Source organism: Sinohyriopsis cumingii, chromosome 9 (genome assembly GCF_028554795.1).
Source record: "Sinohyriopsis cumingii isolate HCF-2022 chromosome 9, ASM2855479v2, whole genome shotgun sequence".
Classification (NCBI taxonomy): Eukaryota; Metazoa; Mollusca; class Bivalvia; order Unionida; family Unionidae; genus Sinohyriopsis; species Sinohyriopsis cumingii.
The window spans coordinates 72,276,443-72,288,644 of NC_142969.1; the positions used below are offsets into that span (position 1 = coordinate 72,276,443).

Genomic DNA, 12,202 nt, shown 5'->3' on the forward strand with positions numbered 1-12,202 from the left:
AGTGCTACTGTGTCAGTCATACTCATGAGCAGAAAATCTAATTCTGGTATATTTAGATTAGTTTATTCGACAGTAAGTATGTACTCAGAAACGTTACTTGATTGAAACAAAGTGTGGTCGAACTTGGTGGAGATGTTAAGAAAATTAAAATTTAACAATCTGTGTTTTGCCTTTTTTATTTGCCTGTAAATAGTTAATACGCACGTACCCTACCCTCTCTGCGCAATATTTTCAAATGAATACAAAGTCATTGCAATCTGCAAATAATAGACAGACACACCAGGTTCGCCCATGATCTATGAAATATGGTACAATTGAAATCGTGGATCAAACCGATGAAGTCTTGTTATCATCTATGACTCTCATTCGCATATACATTAAATGGTAAATGAGATTATTAATATAGGGTGTGAAAGGTAAGTACCCGTTCATGCTCGGCTGTTAGCACAACTGGTTACGTGATGTGCGGTAGTAGACTCTTTATAACACTTGAGTCAGATATTTGAGAAGCTCGAATGGAGGTTTGAAGTAAAAAAAATATAAAAAACGATATTATTAAATGATGAAATCAATACCTCTTCTCTCTCACATTCTCTCTCTCTCTCTCTCTCTCTCTCTCTCTCTCTCAAACAGAAACACACAAACACAAACTCTCACCTTTAGGCGTAGTTTTCTAGTAGCTGTCACCACTTGTGTTCCTTGCAACACCATCACATAATGTTTTATTATAACATATACTAAAGCTAAAGCTTCGACATCTACTTTAAATAGTTGAGGAAACCCTAACCGTATGTCAAATTTTCCCAATCTTTAAATGGGAGTTTCAGCCTTATTACATTAAACATGCATTTAATTCTAAATCTTTAAGAATTGTTCAATTAAATGTAAGCAAAGATGATTTTTGCTAAATTATGCAATATAACAATTTTAAGACTAACTCAGAGAATCGTTTTCTTTTTAAAAATCCGAGCTGCAGTTTATTATTAAATATAAAATTTTCAGACGTATTTTATATAATTGCCAGACTCGGTGTAAATATTTTAAATGTATGTGAACTATCCATTGAAGATACACTTTTTCGGCGGTCAATGACGTTACAACATCTCTTTCTTTACAATAGCTACATGTACCACGTAGTTAACGATTAGAGTGCAATCATGCAACATATAACAATTGACTGCCAGATTAATATACCTGATGTTCAATACATTAAAAACGATCATTTCTTTTTTTTTGGAACTTGATAAAGTTTCATTGATGTGTTCTAAGTGTATGTTAAAGAGATCACATGATCGTCTGTACCATTGATTGGGTTTGTGTTATTAGACAAATACATAACATACAGATTCTTAGTACCACCACTGTACCGACCTGCTGCCGTTGAATGACCGCTATATTATTTGTTATTTTGAACGATGTATGTATTCACCCTTTAAGATACATTTTAAATCTACATTGATATATCATCTTATTACTGGGTCATGGCATGGGGATCTCGATATGACATGGTAAATGAAAACATGACTAATCAAAGGACGCAAGTGAATGAGGACTCGATTTTATTGAAAGAATAATCAAACGTGAAACAGTTGTAACAGATAATGAACATTAAAGGGACAGAAGTGAATTGGAAATTAAAATAAGAGTAATACAAAATGTAATTAGAGCGTAAGTACTATTAAAATATGCCTTGTTTATTTCGAGACTAGTTTAGTTTTATTTGCATTGGTATCAGTTTATTTTGCATATGTTATGTTTGGGTTTATTTTGTTTTGTTTTTTCATTTTAGGTGGGTGTTTTATTATATATTTAATATATTAAATTAAGTACACTGTTTACATAGTTGACTCAGAAGTGTATTTCTACTAAATTGGAGAAATAAAATTTCACGATGTTTGGGTAACTAAATGCGTTGTATTCTTTAATGCTAATGCTACAGATAATCATTGAAGAATGAACTTTATGGAAAGCAAGCATTTTTCTCTGATCAAGTATTTTAACATTTGTGGCACAAATGTATTGCATTATACTGACTGACATTATTATTAGTAATTCTGCAAATGACAATATTATCATTTCAGAGGAAGCCAATGACAGGCTTTACAAGGCGCGGGAACACTACAAGATTTTACAAAGTATAGGAATAATACCCGAGGATTTACAAAGTATAGGAACCCTATGGAATACTTTATAAAGCAAATGAACACTATGTAAGGCTCTACAAACGACATAATGGCTAGTGAAGGTTTACAAAGCACATGAACGTTATAGACTCAACAAAGTCAAAGGTCACTATGTGACGTCTTACAAAGCAAACGAACACAAAGTAAAGGCTTAACAAATAACACAAAATATTCTATAGTAATCTTTCAAATAACAAATTCAATAATTTATTATAATATTTCAAATTTAGTATAATATTTCAAAAAGAATTTAGTTGTATGACTACAAGAAGTTATTGGAATAAAATATGAAAAAATGAATTTGTTTCCTAAGAAAGGCACAAATGTGAGTGAGTAATAAAGCCTAATTCATAAATGATAATTCTGGATAATTCCGGATAATTTACTCGAACGTACGTTTGCATTCAGAGTAGTTATCATTTGCTGCAACAAAGAATGCTGAAACTGAATAGAGTTGCTTATATTATTGTGAACTGAATTCAAATAATTAATATATTCGCAAAGGTCAGATTTAGAAAGAAATCCTTAGAAATCCTTATTCGTGTATAAATGTTGTCACTGCAAGATAATAAAACAAAAGACAAATTAAGTTATGGTTACAAGTATAGTAATTGATTATACATTTTCTCAAACAGACAAGTATATCTAGCTAGAAACTTTGAAGGTATTTGTCTATTATTTGCACGCTTCCAATGCCAGAGTTTTTATTAATAAGGTAAATAAAAGTATTTGTCATAGACTTATTTTTACAACGAGTTCATAACCAGACTTTCACTGGTGGTTACTAATGACCTTTACATGTCATATCTTTTCCACCACCAGTAATAATCGACGTGTGAAGAAGCAACTGTTTCATACGGAAACGGCCACTATATTAAACCCTCTCTTCGGCCAATTTACTTCACAGGCAATACGGAGATGTAAACTATTGACAGTTGAAAGAAAACAAAGGTAAGTCAGTATAAAACACGGCAAGAAGACTGTCCATTTTCTTAATTTATGCAAGTATATTTTATATACTTAATTTTTATCGACTATACTAAAGATGCGATTTCACTAATCATATTAATCTTGAACCTTAATTGTGTAGATTGCAATTAGGGCATTTTTAATATTAGGTAATTCTGCAATAGAGAAGTTTCGAAAAGAGTAAAATCGAGTGTTGAAGGCAGCACTGGTATAATTATTTAGAACGTATTGACAAGAGAATATTTTCATGTAATTAGTACAAATTAAAGCCGCTGTTTTGGTTTGATTATTGATTTTGTTTATTTATTTTCTTGACTTTTTCCCTTAGCTATTATTAATGCGGTGTTGTGTGATCATTCTTATTCAACAATACCACTCGCTTGACTTGATGAGATTTTCAACAAACAATACCCTTTGCAAATAATTGTTCAGATCTACACGAGACTTGCGTCAATAAGTCACTAACGGCTTGCAAACAAAGCGTTCTTAATAAAACAGATTACGAAAAATCTCCCTCTTCAATACTGGTTTTGTACGGACATTTTGCATATTGCCCGACTGTCTTCTAGCTTACGGAATATGTGAAAGGCACGCGTATTGCACAGTTTACCAGAACACTTTCAAACATCACATCAACTTACTACTTTTACTAACTGTGTTAATGCAATTCCCGCTGCATAATTTGTTTTCTCTCAGGCATTAAAAACAACCAATCTATAAATAAATATTACTTAACTATAATAATCTATAATTTCAACGTTCACACGTCTCCCTCTTAACTGAAATATTCCTTGAGTCTGGTTCAAAGTGTCTTTAATTTTGGAGGAAATATATTTTTCAATGCAATATCCTGACATTAATCCGTTCAAGACCTCTCTTTGAATAAGGAATTAAAATGGAGAAGATTTAATATTTAACAAGCAACACAAAACACAGCTTCATTTTCCTTCCAGAAAACAATGCATTACAGCTTCATGCAGCTTTTCCTTGTGTCCATGCTTGGTCTAATCCTAGCAGATCCTGTTAAGTTTTGCAATATGTTCTTTCTTTTAGACCCGCCGACTGTTTGTATATATTTACGCTTCTGTGTCCAAAATTCAAATCAGCTTTCTGTACAAGTGGATGTCACATTGCGTCCGGAGCCAGCATTCTATGTTTGTATATAGTTCTGTTTGTCTGTCAGTATTTCTAGCTAGCTTTACGAAGATGTGTACAAAACACTGCTCATAGAGGTACCATGCACTTAACGTCTTTAGAATGTATATGTTTGTATACGGACTCCTGCAAAAAATCACGAAAGAGAAAATGCCGATAATTTTGTCACGCCCAGATAAAACAGAAAAACATCTACCTGGTATATAAGCTGCGTTAAACAAGAATAATTAAATATTAACAGGACCGCACAACAAGATGGTTTAGTATTTTACGCGTGCCAAAATTTGTAGAAGTCGCATGTTTCGAAAAACATAGAATGATGAAATCATATTAATTGTTTCCGCAACATATAACTTTGTTTCCGACATAGAGCCATAGACAAAAAACAGCAGTTTCACATATATGCGGCATGAATAATTTGTTTAAATGCCCATAAACTGTGCCATCTTTTTAACTTCCTTGGTAGGCCTAGCTTATGGTATTATCTCTACATGCATCAGTTCCAGTGAGAACGTTTTTACATAGAAATATATATTTGACATCTTTATTATTAACCTTCGTACGTATTATTGCCAAGTAAAGTGGAATTCCAATACGTATTACTAAACAGGAAGGTTCTTTAATTTATTTTTGTGGCGATCTTTCCACTGGGATTACAGGATAGGTATTTTGTGGGTAATTGCTTTCCTATATTTACTCATATCAACACTTACAGGTAGTTTTCTTTACCTTACGGCACGACAGAGAGAAAGATCAAGGTGAATGCAAAAGGGGATTTTTTTATGAAACCGTGCAACAAGCTGAATTCATTACAAAACGGGATTGTTTCTTTTTTATCTGCAAATTTATCACAAGTGTGGAGATTACTGAAGCAACAACCTACGCACGTATCACATTTTTCTATAACAAAGGACTATTGACATATCAACATAAGTTATATATTTATAATATATATATATATATATATATATATATATATATATATATATATATATATATATATATATATATATATATATATATATATATATATATATATATATATATATAAAGTAAACATGAAGATGATACGTCTGCTCATTTCCTCTTGCAGGAGTGCCTGTTCCTCCTGGACCTGTGGGACCTGTTCGTGCTCTTAGTCTTCCTGGCATCAATGGTATTCCTGGTCAACGTGGTCCGCCAGGTATTGTGGGACTTGTTGTTGCTCCTGTTAAACTTAGTCCTCCTGGGGATTGTGAATGTTCCCCATGACCTCCTCCGCCTCCATTACAACATGGATATCCTGGACTTCCACCATCTACCTAAATGTCCGATTTGTCCGACTTCACCTGCTTACAATAAGAAGTTTTTATGAACATGCAATGTTTTAATTTTCTTGTTAGATCACAATTAGATTATAATTACTTCGCTATATATAATTTATATGTCATTTTTATATAATACTTTAAGTCACGCCATCTGCTACGAGATTATCTTTGAACTAATGTAAAACATAGAGGAAGAAATTATTTTAGACATTGCAACCATTTTATTTTTTCATGAGATTACTAAGGCATGGAACAGAGTTTTTGTCCCTTCTATAATGTCAAGATGGATGGTTAAATTGATTCCAGGATTAAATAACACTATGCAGCACGATACATTTTGCCCCTAAATTTGTTCTTGCTATGTTTTGTTTTCTCCATTTCTTCTGTGTCCAGTTTTCCCTGTTCTCTATATCTTCTCTCTTAGACTGGGCGGGAGGTGCCGAAAATTACTAAAGCCGTTATAAATATTTGAAGTGTACCAAAGTCATGCCTCTCATTTCAGCTCAGATATTGTCTGGGTTTTGTTGCGACTGTAATGATGTGTTTTAACAGCTTTTCTTTGTAATTGCTCATAATGGACACACAAACTGCTGAACCATATAACTTGAACTCTGAACATCCTTGAAGAACATTTGTTATGTTGTTTTTTCTGGGGTTTGAGCCATTTCTCAGCACGTGATAGGGTATCTATGGTGGTGAAAGAGCCCCTTAAAATCCCCGGGAATAACCCCCAACGCACGGGAAGCCCATGGCAAGCTTTCTTACATCTCCTCATTGGCCGAGATCTAGACTAGAACCCAAGCAGTGTTCCGTAACGGTAATAGTTTTAGACTTCTCGGCCGCTGCAGCCCCGGTTACAGAGTAGATTAATTTACGCTTGTTAAATTTTAAAAATTATAAGTTAGATATTAGTTATTTTGCATTTTCGCTCGCCAGTAGCTTTTTCGTATATTAAGGCAAAGGAGATAAATCACAGAAAATATTTAAATACACACAATCATTTATATGAAAGATATAAATAATTATAAATTGTACACAAAGAAAAATGGGATAGATTTATCAAAAGTCTTAAACACAATTTAGGTTTCTCACAATTTTTCATATGAAATTGAATAATAAATATATGCTGAATCAGATATTATCATCACATCTTTTATTCTGCATCATACATTCTTTTAAACAACAAGCATGTATATAAAGAAATTAAAGACATTTCAATTGCTCTAAGTTGAATTCAAATGTAACCGCAAATATCTATATCTCAGTATGTACGAGTGAAGTCCATTATTTACAAAATATATTTAGAACATCCATATGGACAATAACGTATGCTTAGTATTACATATATATATATATATATATATATATATATATATATATATATATATATATATATATATATATATATATATATATATATATATATATATATCTGACTAATACAGACGAAAGGTTCACATAGTCTCACGAGGACCCAGTCGGCAACACCGAGAGCTTAAATATTTGGGCAACTCAAAGTTAAATATAGACCAATTTAATCAATATAACAAGACATGACACTATTCAAGCAATTTATGGATATAAATGTTCTAATTACACTTCATTCATAAATTAATATACTAATTATCCTGTTAACGAATACTTTATTTCATTCATCATATAATAGTTATCGTCCTAACGTGTGAGAGCGTCCTTTCAGTGAGTTGTGCTTGCACTCACCTGTGTTCGTTTTCTCTTCCTGTATTCTCCCATTGTCTTCCCTCCTGTCTACTTATTGTACCATTTCTACTCATCCCTCACCTTCCCTCACCTACTACTTGCATTTCCTCCTTTGATCTCTTGAGATCTTGAGAGTCCAGTGCTGTCTCGCATGTGCACACGGCGTGGGGGGGGGATGGGGCTTTCTGAAGAAAGTATAAGAGATGTACATCTTGTTTTCCCTATACTCGTATCAGATGTCTGACATTCTCTCAAATACTTCTTATCAGACATATGACTAACACTTTACTAGGCACTATTCACACACTAACGTTTATCATTCCTAAATGCCTTGCTTTACATTCAAATCATAGTACTTACAAACATCCCTAACACACGCCTAAATGTTATGTTTTGGCACAACAATCTGTCGCTTTTACGTGTGTCGCTCATAGTGTCTGTGTCCTGCGAAAATCAGAATGCTGCATATAAATATGCATACGGATCCAAAATGTTTTCTTCACATAGTTCTTCGTATACATTCTTATAAATGCAAATACACATCACAAATCAATTTTCTAATATATTCAACTTCACACTATGAAGTATTTCCTAATAAAATAGAATTACGTTAAAATACGCAATCACAAATGACGAATTATGGAAAATGTTAAGCCGAACCGACTAAACCAAGAGTAAGAGAGAGAGAAAGAGAGAGGCTGCCTTTGGACCATTTTGTATTCAATTAATTGTAGTCGATGTTTATAGCCTTATAGTAGGTTTAAGAAACAACAACAACAAAACATTATATACATTATATAAACAGACAGGTCATTGCAATTTTGTATCATTTATTATAGAAAGGACACCGCACTAATAATAGATCCCAAACGAAGTGAACACATCTTTATGACGTACAATGCTCTTATAAGTTATATGAATAAAGACAACTCGTTGGATAACATTGGATAAATCCATTGAAGCAAAACCCTTCAAAACCAAACTGCTGATGAAATATACACATTTCCTTTACAATGATTCAAATATAGTTTTACAGAAAATCAAAATTAATAATATTTGTGTGCATCTAGCCCTACCCTCTCTCTCTCTCTCTCTCTCTCTCTCTCAAGATATGTATCGATACTTGAATATAGAATGCGCAACACCATTAAAAATATCAACCTGGAAAATCGACAATTTTTTTATCAAGCCCGAGTTGGAATTTATGTAATAAATATGGTATCTTATAAATATATATATTTTTTTTAATTGTGACAGCACATGTAAAGTTTTAAAAATTTTGAGTTCAATGAAACCTTTGAGAATGACATATTAGCACTCTAGCCATCGGTCGCATTTAGCACCTGTCAATGACGTTACAACGTCACTTGTTTACAAGGGAAACATCTACCGCTCAGTTAAACACATAATAAAGAAGTCGCTAGTCAAATGGATGTTCCTATTGCTGAAATATAATGGGCCTGAGCTTTAGATCAATGAATCACATGCCTTTTGTATGTTGAAGTATACGTTGAAGCAATCGCATGATAATCTTAATATTCGATCGAGTTTGTACTATTATAAACATGCACAGGTTAGAGTTTAGTTGCAAACCAACTCTACCCACCTCACCTCGTTGCAGGACCCCAACAGCTTTTGTCGTCAATTTTCGAAATCACCAACTATTTACCTAGATGATGTTGCAATAGTTAATATGAGGCAGTTTGTTAGATATTGTGTACATCTTTTCAGACTACTTAAACAGATTGAAAACTGTATGGAAGATGACAAATAACAAAGAAACTTCATCTGCATGTAAGTCTCTAGGTGTCAATTTCAATCTCATTGTATTCAGGAAGGAAGATGAAGAAAAAGAACTTCATAAGCATGTACGTATCTAGTTGTCAATTTCAATTTCAATTTTTTTCAGATATATATCATAATGGAGATAAATATAAGGTTGAGTTAGGAACTGCAAATATATATATATATATATATATATATATATATATATATATATATATATATATATATATATATATATATATATATATATATATATATATATATTCAAATCTATATTTATGTATATATATTTATATATTATCTTCAAAAACGTTTTTGATTTATGGAGAAGCTGTTGGATATTTATTGCAGGACAGTTTGAATGCATATTTAATTTTCGAGTAGATATGTTAAAAAAAAAGTTTGCCCAATAACAATATATGAACACAATAAACGAGGTTACTTTTATGTAAAACATTTGTTGCTTTCTCACTGTAATTTGGAGTTCTATTAAAGTTAATAGACCATACTGTAGGTATGGTGGTGTACCTCTAGATTATGTCAAAAGTACGATATTCGTAATTACCCTCAAAATAAAAGCAAAGGTAATAATATTGCAACAATGACAGAATATGAACACATACAAAGAGAGCAAAGTCAATGACATGTTTAGCGTTTATGAAAATATACACCGGTCGTAAAACTATCCTCATTAAATGGGTAGTGTATTTCTTCCCACTTAATAGATAACCTTTGAACAGCTGCATTGAGTTACCATCATATAACTGGAACCTAGGTTGGTGACCTCAAATGGGCAGGGTAATTGACAACCTGCTTAATCACAGAACACGAATGAATGAGTATTCGCTGGATATTAAATAAAATAATCAAGAGTGAATTAAATATAACACAAAAAAATGAGCATAAAGGAAACAATTATGAAGTACACGGAATATTACAAAAAGAATAATACATAAAGGATTGAAAGTGTAACGTACTAATACTTGAAATTGTTTTATTGTATATTTCGAGAATTATGTATATTTGTTTGTTGTCTGATTCATTTGCTTTATGTTTATTTTGTTTGCTTTGATTTCGTGGTGGTGGAGGTGGCTTGTCTTTTGGATAATTTGAAATATCACACTAAGTTCATTATTTATGAAGTGTACGGTGAAGTACGTTTCTACTAAAATGAAAATAAAAGATTGTAAAGGGGTTAGGGTTGCTGACATTGAAAATAATTTTCCGTATTAAATCTACCGCTACCTAGATTCCTCTTGTCAAATACGGTCCATGACTGCAGTTGTATACAAACTACTGTCCAAGTAGGTTTTATTATGTATTGATACTGATCAAATAAGCTTTTCAAGAATGTCCCTACTTTATAGAACGTAACACAACCTAAGCATTCTATATGGTTTATATGAAACGTTCTTTAAAGCCAGCTTGCATTAATATAATTAATCATTATAAAGGAAAACTTCGGGAGACTTTACAAGGTACATGAACACAGAGCAAGGCTTTAAAATCAAACGAACCCTATGGGAGGCTTACGAAGTACAGGACCACTATGAGAGGCCTTTCAAATCATTAGAAACTACACACGGCTTTCCAATGCATATGAAAACTCAACAAGCCTTTCCGAAGCATAGAACATGCAACACTGTACAAGTCGTACAAAGCACAGGAACACTAAACAAGTCTTTCCAAAATAGAGGAACCATGGAAAGCTTACATAACACAGGAACACTATACAACGTTCTACAAAGCAAGGGGAGGTTATGGAAGGTCTACAAATCATATGAATAGTATGTTAACAAAACACAAGTTCACTAGGTAAGGCTTTACAAAGCACAAAGATTATGTCGTACCAATATTTACAAATTATGAGTTCGGCAACTTTTTTAAAATGTTCTGAAAAATAATTCAGTTATGTGAGTTGCAAGAATTACTAAAGGTTAACAGTCGTAGAAAATAGTTGTGTCCTGAATAGCGCAAATATTACTGTGTACTACTGCAACTGTTATACGCATGAGCAGAAAACGTAATTCTGGTTAATTTAGGTTAGTTTATTCGACAGTAAATATGTATTCAGAGAGGGTAACGTTTATTATAACAAAGAGTGATAAAACTTGGTGGGGATGTTAAGAAGATTATAAATTTAACGATCTGTGTTTTGCCCGTTTCAAATGTATTTAATGTTGTTTGCTTGTAAATAGTTACTACGCACATACCCCATCTTCTCTGTGTCATATATTCAAATGAATAAAAAGTCAGTGCAATCTGAAAATAAGACCGACACATCAGGATCGCCAATAAGCTATGAAATATGGCACAATTTAAATTTTGTATCAAAACTATGAAGTCTTGCTATCATCTACGACTGTTTTGTCGCTGTTTCATTCTCATATATATTAAATGGTAAACGAGATTATTAATACGGGGAGTGTAAGGTAAATACCCGTTCATGCTCGACTGTTAGCACAACTGGTCAGGTTGAGTGCGGTAGTATACACTCTATGACACTTGCGTCAAATGTTTGAGCAGCCCGAATTGAGGTTTGAAGTAAAAGACAAAAAAACACGATAATTTATTTTTAAGTGATGAAATCAATACCTCCTATCTCTATCTCTCACTCTCTCTCTCTCACACACACACACACACACACACACACACACACACACACACACAAACTCTCGCCTCTAGGCGTTGTTATTCATTATTAACGTATACAAATTACAGGGCTCCTGCAAAATTTTTCCTTAAGTTCCTATAAAAATACTAACAAATGCTTTACATATGTACTTTTTTCATCAATTCGAGTAAGAAGTTTAAAAGATATTTCATGCCTGGAAATTCATTATTTGGGTTTTAAAATTTTCCTGCCCCTCTTTTCCAGTAATATTTATGGGCAGTCCTGGAGTTTTGTGCAGAGGAGTAGAACCGGCAGGAAAAAATATTTTACTTAAGGTCATTTCAATTGCAATCTAGTAGCCATTCTTGTTTTTATACAGCATATTTCATTTACCCGTTTCGTTTTACATTTATCGTTTGGAAAATAGTCACTAGGTACGACCTATTCACAATATTTATGTTTAAATATCG

At 32.7% G+C, this 12,202-nt stretch overlaps 1 protein-coding gene across 1 annotated transcript in view; it reads left to right on the forward strand.

The window, feature by feature from the left end:
• Nucleotides 1-4,409: 4,409 nt before the first annotated feature.
• The window catches only part of LOC149792013 (chitin synthase chs-2-like), a 94,724-nt gene continuing 86,931 nt past the window's right edge, over nt 4,410-12,202 (forward strand). Inside the window, exons 1-3 of the mRNA XM_089969518.1 lie at nt 4,410-4,506; nt 5,401-5,490; nt 9,065-9,201. Of these exons, the coding sequence (XP_089825644.1) occupies nt 4,410-4,506; nt 5,401-5,490; nt 9,065-9,201 (324 nt within the window). The remainder of the gene's footprint in view (nt 4,507-5,400; nt 5,491-9,064; nt 9,202-12,202) is intronic.